The sequence below is a fragment of the Somniosus microcephalus genome, unplaced genomic scaffold (assembly GCF_052327205.1).
Source record: "Somniosus microcephalus isolate GS21.2 unplaced genomic scaffold, FLI_Smic_1.0 unresolved_chr1, whole genome shotgun sequence".
NCBI classification, from domain to species: domain Eukaryota; kingdom Metazoa; phylum Chordata; class Chondrichthyes; order Squaliformes; family Somniosidae; genus Somniosus; species Somniosus microcephalus.
The window spans coordinates 162,855,022-162,872,123 of record NW_028225179.1 but is presented as its reverse complement, the minus strand read 5'-3'; the positions used below and the strand labels follow the sequence as shown (position 1 = coordinate 162,872,123).

Sequence of the window (17,102 nt, the reverse complement as noted above, 5' to 3'; positions counted from 1 at the left end):
CCCACAGATGCAGCGATTGGCCAACCATCAGGCGACTGAACTGTAGGATTGGTCAATCGTGCCGGCACAGGATTGGTCGACCTTGACGTCAGTCAATCAATGCTACTTAGCAGATAATGAGTTTAATTTTGAAGGTTTTTTGCATAACGCGCCAACAATTTTTGTCCGGCCGAAACGTAAATATGCTTAGGACGGTTCTGGAATCGTCAGCTTTCTTTCGACGTAACGCACGTGTAGGTACGCTCTATAACTTTCGAGTTAATTCAAGACAGACAGACAGACGGAATGACAGAAGTATCCTTTTATTTATATATATATATATATAGATAGATGAATTGGCCTCCACTGCCTTCTGTGGTAGAGAATTCCACAGGTTCACCACTCTCTGGGTGAAGAAATTCCTCCTCATCTCTGTCCTAAATGGCCTACCCCTTCTCTTTAGACTGTGACCCCTGGTTCTGGACTCCCCCGCCATCGGGAACATCCTTCCTGCATCTAATCCGTCTAGTCCTGTTAGAATGTTATAAGTTTCAATGAGATCCCCTCTCATTCTTCTAAACTCCAGCAAATATAAGCCCAATCGACCCAATCTCTCCTCATACGTCATTCCTGCCATCCCAGGTATCAGTCTGGTGAATCGTCGCTGCACTCCCTTCATGGCAAGAACATCCTTCCTCCAGATAAGGCGACCAAAACTGCACACAATCCTCAAGGTGTTGTCTCACCAAGGCCCTGTACAACTGCAGCAAGACATCCTTGTTCCTGTACTCGAACCCTCTCGCTACGAAGGCCAGCATACCATTTGCCTTCTTAACCGCCTGCTGCACCTGATTGCTTACCTTCAGCTACTGGTGTACAAGGACACACAGGTCTCGTTGCACTTCCCCTTCTCCCAATCTATTGCCGTTCAGATAATCTGCCTTCCTGTTTTTGCCACCAAAGTGGATAACCTTGCATTTATCCACATTATACTGCATCTGCCATGCATCTGCCCAATCACCCAACCTGTCCAAATCATACTGGAGTTTCTCAGCATCCTCCTCACAGCACACACGCCCACACAGCTTTGTGTCGTCTGCAGACTTGGAGATATTACATCTAGTTCCATCGTCTAGATCATTAATTAATAGTATATATATTGTGAATAGCTGGGGTCCTAGCACCGATCCCTGCGGTACCCCACTAGTCACTGCCTGCCACTCGGAAAAAGACCTGTTTATTCCAACTCTTTGCTTCTTGTCTGCCAACCAGTTCTCTATCCAAGTCAGTACCTTACTCCCAATCCCATGTGCCTTAACTTTACATGCTAATCTCTTATGCGGGACCTTATCGAAAGCCTTCTGAAAGTCCAAATACACCACATCCACTGGTTCTCCCTTTATCTATTCTACCAGTTACATCCTCAAAAAATTCCAGTAGATTAGTCAAGCACGATTTACCTTTTGTAAATCCATGCTGACTTTGTCCGATCCTGTCACTGTTTTCCAAGTGCTCTGCTATGACATCTTTTATAATGGACTCTAGCATTTTCCCCACTACCGATATCCGGCTTACCGGTCTGTAATTCCCCCGTTTTCTCTCTACCACCTTTTTTGAATAGTGGGGTAACATTAGCTACCCTCCAATCCATGGGAACTGTTCCAGAGTCTGTAGAATTTTGGAATAAATCCAATGAAGAATTATAGAGGAATTGCTTTACCTAGAGAGTGGTGAGAATGTGGAACTCGCTGGAGTGGCTGAGGCCGAGAGCATTGACTCATTTAATTGCAGGCCTGAAGCGCACATGAGGGAGAAGGGAATAGAGGGATACGGTGGGGCAGGGTGAGATGCAGTCGGGTGGGAGGAGGCTCGTGTTGAGCATAAACACCAGCATGGACCAGTTAGGCCAAATGGCTTGTTTCTGTGCTGCATATTCCATGTCATTCTCGGTAAGACTGAAGGGCACTGCTCTCGTCCACCTCATTGTCCACTGGCTTAAACCTTTAAAAAAACACTAATTCAGCCCCAGCTGGAGTATTGTGTCCAATTCTGGGCACCACGCTTTAGGAAGGAAATGAAGGCTTTGGAGAGGGTAAAGAAGAGATTTACTAGAATGGTTCCAGTGATGAGGGATTACAGTGAGGTGGATCAACTGGAGAAGCTGGGGTTGTTCTCGTTAGAGCAGAGAAGGCTAAGAGGAGATTTGATGGAGGTGTTTAAAATCATGACAGGTTTAGACAGAGTAGATGGTAAATAAAGAGAAACTGTTTCCATTGGCAGAAGGGTCGATAACCAGAGGCTGATACCTGGGATGGCAGGAATGACGTATGAGGAGAGATTGGGTCGATTGGGCTTGTACTCGCTGGAGTTTAGAAGAATGAGAGGGGATCTCATTGAAACTTATAGAATTCTGACAGGACTAGACAGACTAGATGCAGGAACGATGTTCCCGATGGTCGGGGAGTCCAGAACCAGGGGCCACAGTCTAAGGATAAGGGGTAAGCCATTTAGGACAGAAATGAGGAGGAATTTCTTCACCCAGAGAGTGGTGAACCTGTGGAATTCTCTACCACACAAGGCAGTAGAGGCCAATTCATTAAATATATTCAAGAAGGAGTTGGATATATTTCTTGAGGCTAAAGGGATCAAGGGATATGGGGAGAAGGCAGGGACAGGGTACTGAGTTTGGATGATCAGCCATGATCTCATTAAATGGCGGAGCAGGCTCGAGGGGCCGAATGGCCTACTCCTGCTCCTATCTTCTGTTTCTGTGGCACAGATTTAAGGTGATTGGCAAAAGAACCATAGGCAACACGAGGAAAACCATTTTACGCAACGAGTGGTTAGGATTTGGAATGTGCTACCTGATCAGGTGGTGGATACAGATTCCACAGCAGCCTTCGAAAGGGAATTGGATAAATACTTGAAGGAGAAAGAATTGCAGGGATATGGGGGAAGAGCGGGGGAGTGAGACTAACTGGATTGCTCTTTGAAGGAGCCGGCGCAGACTCGATGGGCCACATGGCTGCTTCTGTGCTGTGCTATTCTATGAGTCTATGATTATGTATCCCGGGTGGCGGGGCTTGGGCCCATGGCCTTCTGGCTCGCGCGCGACTAATTGAGCCAAGCTGACGAGGTTGTATCGTCGCCATGATCCGCGCTGCCTCTGTGTTTAACGGGATTTTTTTTTTGCTTTTCCGTGCGGTGCAGATTCTGTTTGCGACGGAGACCTTCGCGATGGGAGTGAACATGCCGGCCCGGACCGTGGTGTTCGACACAATCCGGAAACACGACGGGACAAACTTCCGGGACCTGACGCCAGGTAACATGCGCCGCGATGCGCTAATTGTCCAGCTTTCGGGAGACGTAACTCTAGTTAAATTTAGGGCAGGCCAAAGTACCGATTTAATTCAGAACCAGGCGGGATGAGGGGGAAATGACCCCACAACTGCGCACATCAGGGACAGCGTAGTGTCAGCTGTGGCTCTCTGGGTAGCACACTCGCCCTCAGAAGGTTGTGGGTTCAAGTCCCACTCCAGAGACTTGAGCACAAAAATCCAGGCCGACACTCCCAGTGCTGAGGGAGCGCTGTCGAAGCGTGCCATCTTTTGGATGAGACGTTAAACCGAGGTCCCGTCTGCTCTCACAGGTGGACGTAAAAGATCCTATAGCCACTATTTCGAAGACGAGCAGGGGAGTTATCCCCGGTGTCCTGGCCAATATTTATCCCTCAATCAGCATCACAAAAAAAAATTATCTGGTCATTACTACATTGCTGTTTGTGGGAGCTTGCTGTGCACAAATTGGCTGCCGCGTTTCCTACATTACAACAGTGACTGCATTTCAAAAGTACTTCATTGGCTGTAAAGCACTTTGGGACGTCTGGTGGTTGTGAAAGGCGCTATAGAAATGCAAGTCTTTTCTTCTATGGCATATAAATAGTAAAAGGAGGGGTGGGGCCAATTAGGGACTAAAAAGGAGACCTACGCATGGAGGCAGAGGGTATGGCTGAGGTACTAAATGCGTACTTTGCATCTGTCTTCACCAAGGAAGAAGATGCTGCCATAGACATAGTGAAGGAGGAGGTAGTGGAGATACTTGATAGGATAAAAATTGATGAAGAGGAGGTACTAGAAAGACTGGCTGTACTTAAAGTGGATAAATCACCAGGAGCGGATGGGAAGCATCCTAGGATGTTGAGGGAAGAAATCGCAGAGGTACTGGCCAAAATCTTCCAACCCTCCTTAGAAACGGGGGTAGTGCCAGAGGACTGGAGAATTACAAATGTACACCCTTGTTCAAAAAAGGGTGTAAAGATAAACCCAGCAACTACAGGCGAGTCAGTTTAACCTCGGTAGTGGGGAAGCTTTTAGAAACAGTAATCAGGGACAAAATTAACAGTCACTTGGACAAGTGTGGATTAATTAAGGAAAGCCAGCACGGATTTGTTAAAGGCAAATCGTGTTTAACTAACTTGATTGAGTTCTTTGATGAGGTAACAGAGGGTTGATGAGGGCAATGCAGTTGACGTGGTGTACATGGATTTCCAAAAGGCGTTCGACAAAGTGCCACATAATAGGCTTGCCAGCAAAGTTGAAGCCCATGGAATAAAAGGGACAGTGGCAGCATGGATACAGAATTGGCTAAGTGACAGGAAACAGAGAGTAGTGGTGAACATTTGTTTTTCGGACTGGAGGAAGGTATACAGTGGTGTTCCCCAGGGATCGGTTCTAGGACCACTGCTTTTTTTGATATAAATCAATGACTTGGACTTGGGTGGACAGCGCACAATTTCAAAATTTACAGATGATACAAAACTTGGAAGTATAGTGAACAGTGAGGAGGAGAGTGATAGACTTCAGGAGGACATAGACAGGCTGGTGGAATGGGCGGACACGTGGCAGGTGAAGTTTAATGCAGAAAAGTGCAAAGTGATACATTTTGGTAGAAAGAATGAGGAGAGGCAATATAAACTAAACAGTACAATCCTGAAAAGGGGTGCACGAACAGAGAGACCATCGAACGTGGTAAAAGGACCAAAGGCAACGTAAGAAAGATAGGAGCAGGAGTAGGCCATTTGGCCCCTCAAGCCTGCTCCGCTATTCAATGAGATCATGGCTGATCATCCAAATTCAGTACCCTGTCCCTACCTTCTCCCCATATCCCTTGATCCCTTTAGCCTTAAGAAATCTATCTAACTCCTTCTTGAATATATTTAATGAATTAGCCTCTACTGCCTTCTGTGGTAGAGAATTCCACAGGTTCACCACTCTCTGGGTGAAGAAATTCCTCCTCATCTCTGTCCTAAATGGCTTACCCCTTATCCTTAGACTGTGACCCCTGGTTCTCGACACCCCGGCCATCGGGAACATCCTTCCTGCATCTAGTCTGTCTAGTCCTGTTAGAATTTTATAAGTTTCAATGAGATCCCCTCTCATTCTTCTAAACTCCAGCGAGTACAAGCCCAGTCGACCCAATCTCTCCTCATACGTCATTCCTGCCATCCCAGGTATCAGCCTGGTGAATCTTCGCTGCACTCCTTCCATGGCAAGAACATCCTTCCTCAGATAAGGCGACCAAAACTGCACACAATACTCAAGGTGCAGTCTCACCAAGGCCCTGTACAACTGCAGCAAGACTCCTAGGGGGTGGATCTTGACTTCGTGTGATCGGTGAAAGTGAAGCTGCAGCCTGTTTTACCTGCTGCACGTGGTGTGTCTGCCCTATTGACGCCCCCAGCGAGACGCTCTGTGGTTAGCACTCCCAAGTTGCTCCAGGAACATGGGAGAGGAGGAGGCCATTCAGCCCCTCGAGCCTGTTCCGTCATTCAATCGGATCGCGGCTGTTCTGTATCTTAACTCCATCTACCCGCCTTGGTTCCGTATCCCTCGACACCCTCACCCAATAAAAAATCTATCCATCTCCGTTTTGAAATTTTCTGTTGCCCGCCCCAGCCTCAACAGGTTTTTGGAGGGAGCGAGTTCCAGATTTCCACTGACCTTTGTGTGAAATAGTGCTTCCTGACGTCAGACTGGACAGGCTTGGGGATCTTTCCTCTAGAAAAGAGAAGGCTGAGGGGTCGACCTGATAGAGGTTAAGATTATGAAAGGGTTCGATAGGGTGGACGTGTCGAAGATGTTTTCACTTGAGGGGGAGACCAAAACTAGGGGCCATAAATATGAGAGAGTCACTAATAAATCCAAGAGGGAATTCAGGGGAAACTTCTTTACTCGGAAGGTGAGAATGTGGCACTCGCCACCACGGGGAGGAGTTGAGGAGAGTAGCATAGATGCATTTAAGGGGAAGCTCGATTAAACACGAGGGAGAAAGAACTAGAAGGATATGGGGTGAGATGAAGAGGGGTGGGAGGAGGCTCGTGTGGAACATAAACACCAGCACCGACCAGTTGGGCCGAACGGCCTGTTTCTGTGCTGCAGACTTGATGTAACTTGATGATGTAACCCCTGAACGGCCTGGCTGTAATTTTAAGTTTGTGGCCTGTTATCTAGACTCCCCGCTCCCCCACACCAGAGGAAATAGTGGGCCAGAAATTCGGGTCCCCATGGGCGTGTACGCGCTGGGTACTCGCGCGTAGGCCCGACGAAAGTGCCGGTTTCGTGCATGCACAGGAAACCGGAACTTCCGTTCCCCTGAACGAAGGGGTTCAGAGGTCGAATGCGTGCGCCGGAGAGGCAGCGCGTGCGCATCGAACTTGCATTTTTTTACAGGTTTCTCCGGGAGGGTAAGTCACCAGGAGCTACGCTTGTAAAAAGCAGTCGCAAGGCTTGCTTTTAACAAGGTAAGTAGTGAATTCAGTTAAATTAAAACATTTTTTCCACAGGTTTATTATTTTTAAATACTTTAAAGAAAGGTCAGTTTATTTTTAGCCCTGTTAGAAACTGTAATTAATTTTTTCAAAAATTTTAATTATTGTTTAAAAGTTATTTTATGTAATTTATAGTTATTTTAAAAATGTGATTTTTAAAAAATTTATTTGAAGTTTTAGTGATGTTTTGGGGCTGAATTATATTAGATTTGTCAAATCTATGAATAGAGATTCCCTGCTACCATTGGCTCTCCATGGCCCACGTGATCCCAGGGGACGCATCGAACTAACTGCGCCCCTGGGATACGCAAGCACTGCGCGCCGGCAATTGGAGGAGGCCCAAGATGGGAATCCCACGCGGGCCCACAGCACAACGGCCGGCGCGCTAGGTAAGTGCAGGTCGGGGGCTTGCACCCGCGGGAAGCCCCCGACCCGAATTTCTGGGCCAGTTTCTCTGTCTTACCCTATCAACTCCTTTAATCATCGTAAACACCTCAATCGGATGACCTATGAATCTTTTATATACACGAGGGAATACAAGCCCAGTCTGTGCAACCCGCCCCCTTAATTTAACCCCTTTTAGCCCCTCGACCTGTGACTCCTTTGTATTCGATGCAGGTGAATACATTCAGATGGCCGGACGAGCGGGAAGGAGAGGTCTGGACACGACCGGGATGGTCATTATCCTGTGTAAGGCTGGGGTCCATGAGATGTCTGACCTCCACAAGATGATGTTGGTAAGAAATGCAAACAACAGGGCGGGGGGGGGGGGAGAAATGGCGATTTAGCAGGGGTCGTGGGAGGGGGCATATTACCCTCGTGGCGTCGCGAGAGACCGCTTCGTTGGTCGATCATCTCGCTGCTTGCGGTGTGGGATCTTGCTGTGCTGCTGGGCCACCCTGTTACCCTACATGATTCCAATGACTGCACTGTGGAAGCGTTTTGCGTGAAGGGCTTCGAGACGCGTCTCAAGCGAACCAATGAGGCGCTGACCAAGGCAACCGCAACCCTATTTCACCCGCCTCCGCGCCGTAATCCCCTGGTACCCCTTACCTAATGAAAATCTTACCGCTCTCCGTCCCTCCTCCCTGGCAGCATTCTGGTAAATCTCCTCGCCCCCCCCCCCCCCCCCCCCTTCTGCAAATTGTCCTGATGTACCACTCGTAGAGCAAATGTGCCAAATGATATAGTTACCGGAAAATTAGATTTTTCTTATTAAGAATTCTAACTGGAGGCCATAAGTATTAGAAGCAGGAGTCGGTCATACGGCCCCTCGAGCCTGCTCCGCCATTCAATAAGATCATGGCTGATCATCGACCTCCACTCCACTTTTCCGCTCGATCCCCATATCCCTGGATTGCCCCAGAGTCCAAAAATCTATCGCTCAATGACTGACTGAGCATCCACAGCCCTCTGGGGGAGAGAATTCCAAAGATTCACAACCCTCAGAGAGGAAAGTCCTCATCTCAGTCTTAAATGGTCGGCCCCTTATCCTGAAACTGTGACCCCCAGTTCTAGAGTCTCCAGCCAGGGGGAAACAACCGCTCAGCATCTACCCTGTCAATCCCCCTCAGAATCTTATATGTTTCAATGAGATCACCTCTCATTCTTCTAAACTCCAGAGAATATAGGCTTGTGGGGGACTACGGTCTCCCGTGTAAAGAAATAGGCAACACAGCGAGCTACAAGAAATAGGTCTTTACTCCAACTCTCACAATACAGTACTGAATTCGTAAAGCCAGCGAACCTGTGATGACTCACGGATTGGTCACCTGCTGGAACCTGATTGGTTTTCCTTCTCTCAGCAGCAGGCAAGTCTGAACGTGCCTTATTCCTCTCAGCTTGCAACTGGCTTGCGGGGGGAGGGGAATACAGCAGTTAAAAGGGGATTATACAGGTTTATCTACATACACACCATGTTTCCCCAATGTAGCAACGCCACAGGCTCAATCTCTAATCATAGGACAGCCCTCTCATCCCAGGAATCAATCTAGTTGCACCGCCTCTACGGTAAGTATATCCTTCCTTAGATAAGAAGACCAGAACTCTGCACAGTACTCCAGGTGTGGTCTCACCAAGGCCCTGTACAGTTGTAGCAAGACTTCCTTACTCTTATACACCAACCTCCTTGCAATAAAGGCCCACATGCCATTTGCCTTCCTTATTGCTTGCTGTAGCTGCATGCTAGCTTTCTGTGTTTCTTGCACTAGGGCACCCAGATCCCTCTGAACACCAACATTTAATAGATTCTCACCATTTAAAAATATTCTGTTTTCCTATTCGTCCTACCTAAGTAAATAAACTCACATTTCCCTACATTATACTCAATCTGCCACCTTACTGCCCACTCACTTAGTCCATCAATATCCCTCTGCAGACTCCTCACAGCTTACTGTCCCACCTAGCTTTGTATCATCAGCAAACTTGGATACATTACACTCTGTTCCTTCATCTAGGTCATTAATATAGATTGTAAATAGCTGAGGCCCCAACACTGATCCTTGCAGCACCCCACTGGTTACAGCCTGCCAACCGGAAGATAACCCATTTATCCCCACTCTGTGTTTTCTGTCCGTTAACCAATCCTCTAACATGCTTATACATTACCCGCAACCCCATGTGGCCTTATTTTGTGTAGCAACCTTTTATGTGGCACCTTATCGAATGCCTTCTGGAAATCCAAATATACTACATCCACTGGTTCCCCTTTATCTACCCTGCTAGTTACATCCTCAAAAAACTTTAATAAATTTGTCGAACATGATTTCCCTTTCATAAAACCATGCTTACTCTGCCGAATCATGTCATGATTTTCTAAGTGCCCTGTTACCCGCAATGCAGGACCTCTCCAGGTAAAGTATTGAAATTAAGCGCAACCGGCCCCTCAATTCTGTTCCCATCATTTCCCTGAAGTGCCCTTCCCGCCTTCTACCTGCAAGTTGAACCGTCCCATGAGAAAGCAGGCCTTGAATTGTTCAGCTCGCGCTCTCTCTCTCTCTCTCTCTCTCTCTCTCTCTCTCTCTCTCTCTCTCTCTCTCTCTCTCTCTCTCTCCCTCTCTCGTTCCCGGGGCGGCTTTGTGCTGTCTGGGAGCTGTGGTGCGCGCTTTGAATTCAGCCCTCTTTGTGTCGCTCTTGTTGCAGGGAAAGCCCACGTTGCTGCAGTCCCAGTTCCGCCTGACCTACACCATGATCCTGAACCTGCTGCGGGTCGAGGCGCTCCGGGTCGAGGACATGATGAAGCGCAGCTTTTCCGAGTTCCACGCCAGGAAGGATGCCAAGGTGCTCAGCAGCTTTCTTTCGCCTTAACTCTTCAGCTGCACTGTGTGTGTCCGAGTGTCTGTGGTTTGCGTGTGTGCATCTGCGCCTGTGCGTGTTTGTGTTTGTGTTTGTGTGCGTGTGTGCGTTGCTTGTCTGTGAGTATGATATGCTTGTCTCTGTGTGTGATGTGCCTGTCTCTGTATAATGTGCAACAACAAAAACTTGTATTTACACAGTGCCTTTAACGTAGTAAAACGTCTCCAGGCACTGCACAGGAGTGTAATCAGACAGAAATTGACACTGAGCCACATGAGATATGAGGGCAGGTGACCAAAAGCATGGTCAACGAGATAGATTTTAAAGAGTGTCTTTAAAAAAGGAGGGGAGAGGCGGAGCGGTTTAGGGAGGGAATTCCAGAGCTTGGAGCCCAGGCAACAGAAGGCACGGCCACCAATGGTTGAGCAATGGAAATCGGGGATGCGCAAGAGGGCCAGGGTTTTGGGGAGTGCAGAAGTCCCTATAGTGCACTCCCATGGATATCTTTTACATAATGGAACCCCTTCCGAAAACTGACCCACTGACACTTCTCAAATAACGGCACAATCCCGGCAATTCCTTGCAAATATTGGCACTGTTAATGTAGCAGAACTGGCGTGCGACAGCAGTCACTTAACGTACAACTGGGAACTGTTCTATTGCAGATATACGAACAGCAGATTCAGGAACTGACCAAGAAGCTGGCAAACATGGACGAGGTGGAGTGCATCGGGCAACTGAGCGACTTGGAGCGGTATTACGTCACTGTGCGGGAGCTCCTGTACACGCGGAACTCCCTACAGGTAATGTGTGAATGAGACCCAGCACAGACTCTCTCGAGGGTAACGCCTGTTTGAAGATACCTGCTGCCATTCTGATTTAATACCCCCCTTGTTTTTGCAGAAAATGATCATGGCGTCCACGAGCGGATTCAAGTCGTTGTCTGTTGGCCGGGTGCTGGTGGTCAAAACCCAACGTCACAGGAACGCGCTGGGAGTGATCCTGCAGGTAGAAGCGGGGTGGCCTGGGAGAGGGGGGGGTGGTGGGTGTCCTGGGGGCGTGTGTTGGGGGTGTTCCAGGGTTTGGGGAGTGGACTTTGAGGTGTCTGCGTTTGGTTGGAGTGTGCATGATGTGTTGAGATGGAATCCTGTCCCCACAAGGAGCTTGAAGTTCCAGGATTTTGACCCAGCCACGATGAAGGAACGGCGATATATTTACAGGTCAGGATGGTGTGTGTGACTTGTAGGGGAACTTGGAGGTGGTGGTGTTCCCATGCGCCTGCTGCCCTTGTCCTAGGTGGAAGAGGTCGTTGGTTTGGGAGGTGCTGCCGAAGAAGCCTTGGCGAGTTGCTGCAGGGCATCTTGTAGATGGTACACACTGCAGCCACGGTGCGCCGGTGGTGGAGGGAGTGAATGTTGAAGGTGGTGGATGGGGTGCCAATCAAGTGGGCTGCTTTGTCCTGGATGGTGTCGAGCTTCTTGAGTGTTGTTGGAGCTTCACTCATCCAGGCAAGTGGAGATTATTCCATCACACTCCGGACTTGTGCCTTGTAGATGGTGGAAAGGCTTTGGGGAGTCAGGAGGAAGTGGAAGGAAGAAGGTTTAATGGCCTCCCTGTATGGGGTGTAGACTGGAAGGATACTTTACTAAAGGGCTCAGGCTTTTAGATCCAACAAACCACTCCCTTTTTTTTTTCCCCAGGATGTCAAGACCCAGCTAGTCATACCCTCAGCCTTCTGTTTCCCGGAATTGCGTCGGATTGCTTCTTGGTCCCACTTACACCGGTGACGACACCTTTCCCTCAGATAGTGACTCCAACTTAGTGTTTGTAAGCGAGGAAAATCTGGATGGTAAAACAGAACTAACAGACTCTGGTGTTACCAGATCAATAGTTTTGTTACGAGTGCACACGGGAGAACCACCTCCGCCACCCCCAGCTAGAGGCACCGTTCTCAGAGGAAAAGTGACAATACAGCTTAGTTTATACAGTTTATTAGACAACACCCACTTATTACTAATGGGGTGTATACATGGGAATATTGATACTTCATTGGTTTACATGGTTAATCAATCAACTACTAGGCCTGTCCTTCCACCTCGAGTACCCCCCTGAATATCTCCGTGACAAGCTTATGGGCTGCAAAAGCATCATTGTAACTTCGCCTTCATGAGCTTATCTCTTAGTCCTGTTATCAAAGTAGGGAAGCAGGCATCTCCAGCACGACATGACCTTGCTGAACAAAGCCCGAGTCAAAAAGGGCCAGCTGACTATTCTCTAAGACCTGTCCGCTAAAGCCTCATCAATGTGCCTTTGTGCCTTATCTCTTTCAAGAGGCCTCCTCCAAACATGTACTCGGGGGTAATTTACGAGCGGCGCTTTGGAATGTCCTTGGTCATTTTAATCTACTTGTTATTTTAAAAAGAGTTAATATAGCCAAGTATCCCATGGTGCTTTGCGTTTGTTTTCCAGCTAACAAGACTAAATGGTACCTTTCAGACAGTTTTATACCGGTCGAATATTGAGGATCCCTTTATATCCCTTAAACCAAATTTTATCCTAACAGTGCTTCCAAAAAATAGGGGAAGGGGAGTGCAAGGATTCGGTAATTGAACGGGAACTGGGAAAGAGACTATTTCCACTGGTGAGGGAAGTCCAGAACAAATTCGAGCAGGCCATTCAGGGGGCGATGTCAGGAAGCACTTCTTCTCACAAAGGGTAAAGAAGACTTGCATTTATATAGCGCCTTTCACCACCTCGGGACGTCCCAAAGCGCTTTACAGCCAATGAAGTATTTTTTGAAGTGTAGTCGCTGTTGTAATGTCGGAAACGTGGCAGCCAAATTTGCGCACAGCAAGCTCCCACACACAGCGATGTGATCATGACCAGATAATCTGTTTTTAGTGATGTTGATTGAGGGATAAATATTGGCCCAGGACACCGGGGAGAACTCCCCCCCCCCCCCCCCCCCCCCACCCCCCCCCCCCTGCTCTTCTTCGAAATAGTGTCATGGGATCGTTTACGTCCACCTGAGCGAGCAGACGGGGCCTCGGTTTAACGTCCCATCCGAAAGACGGTAGTGGAAATCTGGAACTCTCTTCCCCTGAAAAAAGCTGTCGAGGCTTGGGGGTCAACTGAAAATGTCAAAACTGAGATTGACAGAATTTTTGTTGGGTAAAGGGTATTAAGGGTTACGGAGCCGCGGCGGGAAGATGGAGCTAAGATAGGATCCAACAACACAAAATGCTGGAGTCACTCAGCAGGTCGGGCAGCATCTATATTAATGATTTGGAGGAGGGGACCGAGTGTAACATATCAAAGTTTGCAGATGATACTAAGATGGGAGGGAAAGTAGTGAGTGAGGAGGACATAAAAAACCTGCAAGGGGACATCGACAGGCTAAGTAAGTGGGCAGAGATTTGGCAGATGGAATACAATACTGGAAAGTGTGAGGTTATGCACTTTGGCAGGAAAAATCGTAGAGCAAGTTATTATCTTAATGGCAAGAAACTGGAAAGTACTGAAGTACAAAGGGACCTGGGGGTCTGGTGCACGAAACTCAAAGGTTAGTATGCAGGTGCAGCAAGTGATTAAGAAGGCCAATGGAATGTTGGCTTTCATTGCTAGGGGGATAGAATATAAAAATAGGGAGGTGTTGCTTCAGTTGTACAAGTATTGGTGAGACCGCACCTGGAATACTGCATACAGTTTTGGTGTCCATACTTAAGAAAAGACATACTTGCTCTCGAGTCAGTACAAAGAAGGTTCACTCGGTTAATCCCGGGGATGAGGGGATGGACATATGAGGAGAGGTTGAGTAGATTGGGACTCTACTCATTGGAGTTCAGAAGAATGAGAGGCGATCTTATTGAAACATAGAAGATTGTGAAGGGGTTGGATCGGGTGGATGCGGGGAGGATGTTCCCGATGATGGGTGAAACTAGAACTAGGGGGCATAGTCTTAGAATAAGGGGCTGCTCTTTCAAAACTGCGATGAGGAGGAAGTACTTCACTCAGAGGGTGGTAGGTCCATGGAATATGCTGCCCCAAAAAGCTGTAGAAGCTACATCATTACATAAATTTAAAACAGAAATAGACAGTTTCCTAGAAGTAAAGGGAATTAAGGTTACGGGGAGCGGGCAGGAATTTGGACATGAGTCTAGGTTCGGATCGGTCATGGCCCTGTGGGTAGCGGAGCGGGCCCAGGGGCCGTATAGCCTGATCCTGCTCCTATTTCGTGTGTCTAATTCTGTTAGATTCAGGAGATGGTTCTGTGATAGTGGATTGGCGGTTAGGATCAGATCAGCCATGATCTTATTGAATGGCGGAGCAGGCTCGAGGGGCCGATTGGCCTACTCCTGCTCCTATTTCTTGTGTTCTTAAACAGAGTTAACGTTTCAGGTCGATGACCTTTCATCAGAACTGGAAAAAATTTAGAAGAGTAACAGGTTTTTAAGCAAGTGCAGGGGCAAGGAAAGGGGGGAGGGGAGGAAAAAACTGAAGGGAAGGTCTGTGATAGAGTTAAACCTCCTGCCCCTTACCTTGAAACTATGCCCCCTGGTTGTTGACCCCTCTAAGGGGAAAAGTTCCTTTCTATCTGCCCTATCTATGCCCCTCATAATTTTGTACACCTCAATCAGGTCCCCCCTCAGCCTTCTCTGCTCTAAGGAAAACAACCCCAGCCTGTCCAGTCTCTCTTCATAGCTGAAGCGCTCCAGCCCAGGTAACATCCTGGTGAATCTCCTCTGCACCCTCTCCAATGCAATCACATCCCTCCTATAGTGTGGCGACCAGAACTGCACACAGTATTCCAGCTGTGGCCTAACTAGAGTTTTGTACAGCTCCATCATAACCTCCCTGCTCTTGCCTTCATTAGCCGAGCCATAGAATATAAGTATCCCATATGCCTTTTTAACCACCTTATCTACCTGTCCTGCTGCCTTCAGGGATCTATGTACATGCACACCAAGGTCCCTCTGATCCTCTGTCCTTCCCAGGGTCCTACCATTCATTGTGTATTCCCTTGCCTTGTTAGTCCTCCCAAAATGCATCACCTCGCACTTTTCAGGGTTAAATTTCATTTGCCTCTGTTCTGCCCATCTGACCATCCTGTCAAGTTCAGAAACAAAAGGTGACTCTAGATGAGGTGTTAAATGCAATGGCCGAATCATCAACAGCTGCCCTGTGAGAGAGAAAAGAAAACATAGGGGCCGAGGTTATAACACATTTTGCTGTTAAGATAATTGAATGCGGAACAGTCTCGAGGGGCTGCGTGGCCTCCTCCTGCCCCCTGTGTGAGCACAGTCACAAGACACTCTCTGATGATCTGCAGGTGTCCACGGACTCGAGCAGCCGGTTATTCACCACTCTGGTCCTGTGCGAGTCGAGGCCGGATGAGGCGGAGAAGGAAGTTCAGGAACTGCCAGTGGCACCAACTCCTGACCACCTCCTCACCAATAAACTCTTCTTACCCGAAGGTGAGTTCCTCTCTTGCATCGGATTACAATCGGACATACGGCACAAACAGGCCACTCAGCCCAACCAGTCCATGCCGGCGTTTATGCTCCACTCGAGCCTCCTCTCGTCTTTCCTCATCTAAATCTATCAGCATAACCCTCGATTCCCTTCTCCCTCATATGCTTGTCCAGCCTCCCCTTAAATGCATCGATACTATTCACCTCAACCACTCCCTGTGGTAGCGAGTTCCACATTCTCGCCACTCTTTGGGTAAAGAAGTTTCTTCTGAATTCCCAATTGGATTTCTCGGTGACTATCTTATATTGATGGCCTCTAGTTATGCTCTTCCCCACAAGTGGAAACATTCTCTCTGTATCCACTCTATCAAAACCTTTCATAATGTTAAAGACCTCTAATTAGGTCTGTTGTGTATGTAATAGGTTTAAAGTAACATACATATGACCAGGGCAGCACTACTTTGTAGGGCGTAGTGATACCGTAGTACCACTCCTGGCCATAGGGGTATAAATAGTACTGTGGGTACTGATCTCCCCTCAGTTCCCGCCTGTTGGTATGAAGTAAAGACCTAAGTTAAACCCTTCCAAGCTGTCTCCTCATTATTGTATTAAGTATAGTCGCATACTTTACAGGTCACCCCTCAGCCTTCTATTTTCAAGAGAAAAGAGACCCTTTCCTGATGGGTACACCCTTGCATTTCTGGTATCATCCTTGTAAATCTTCTCTGCACCCTCTCCAGTGCCTCTATATCCTGTTTATAATGATGGCGACCAGAACTGTTCGCAGTGTGGTCTAACCAAGGTTCGATACAGGTTTAGCATAACTTCTCTACTTTTTAATTCTATCCCTCTAGAAATAAACCCGAGAGCTTGTGGTTTTTTTTTTTTTATGGCCTTGCTAACCTGCATCGCAACGCTGCCTCGAGCATGTTCCCCGCGCGCCTCTCGCCAGCCTCGGAACTTGCCGCTGTGTATCGTCCCTTGCTCAGGCCCTCCAGCAGTATAAATATTGCAACTCGTGCGCCAGGTGTTCCGGGGAGCCAGCGTTCGGAACCGAAACTTCCTCCAGACCATTTTTCCATCTAAATCTTGATATACCTGTTGGAACCGATCACCCACGAGGGTGGGCTCTGTTATTTAGCCAATAAAATTGATATACCTATCAATTCATTCCATGAAAAGCGACGAGTTAAGATAGTAACTATAGGTTTTTTATTGGCTAAATAACAGAGCCCACCCTCGTGGGTGATCGGTTCCAACAGGGAGAATACTAGCCAATCAGTCACCTTTATACCTGGGCAAGCAGGCGGAGCCATGGGCGGAGTCAGCTGAGGTATGCCTAGGTATAACAGCGTGCGTGGCAAGAGGTAACCTTGTGTAGTGATAACAACAGTGTAAACAGTGATAACAATAGTGAACGGTTGTGAACGATAACAGTGGTTTACCACAAATCTATTTTCTGCTCTTTATAAAAATTGAGAATCTAATTTGAAGGCAAGCAACGACTTGCATCTATAATAGAGCATGTCAGC

The 17,102-nt window shown here is 47.8% G+C and overlaps 1 protein-coding gene across 1 annotated transcript in view; it reads left to right on the top strand.

Moving 5' to 3' along the window:
• The window catches only part of LOC147096435 (superkiller complex protein 2-like), a 70,704-nt gene that overhangs the window by 51,910 nt on the left and 1,692 nt on the right, over positions 1-17,102 (top strand). Inside the window, 7 exon segments of the mRNA XM_085973821.1 lie at positions 3,190-3,301; positions 7,424-7,542; positions 9,947-10,084; positions 10,765-10,902; positions 11,003-11,107; positions 15,429-15,677; positions 16,560-16,615. Of these exon segments, the coding sequence (XP_085829947.1) occupies positions 3,190-3,301; positions 7,424-7,542; positions 9,947-10,084; positions 10,765-10,902; positions 11,003-11,107; positions 15,429-15,677; positions 16,560-16,615 (917 nt within the window).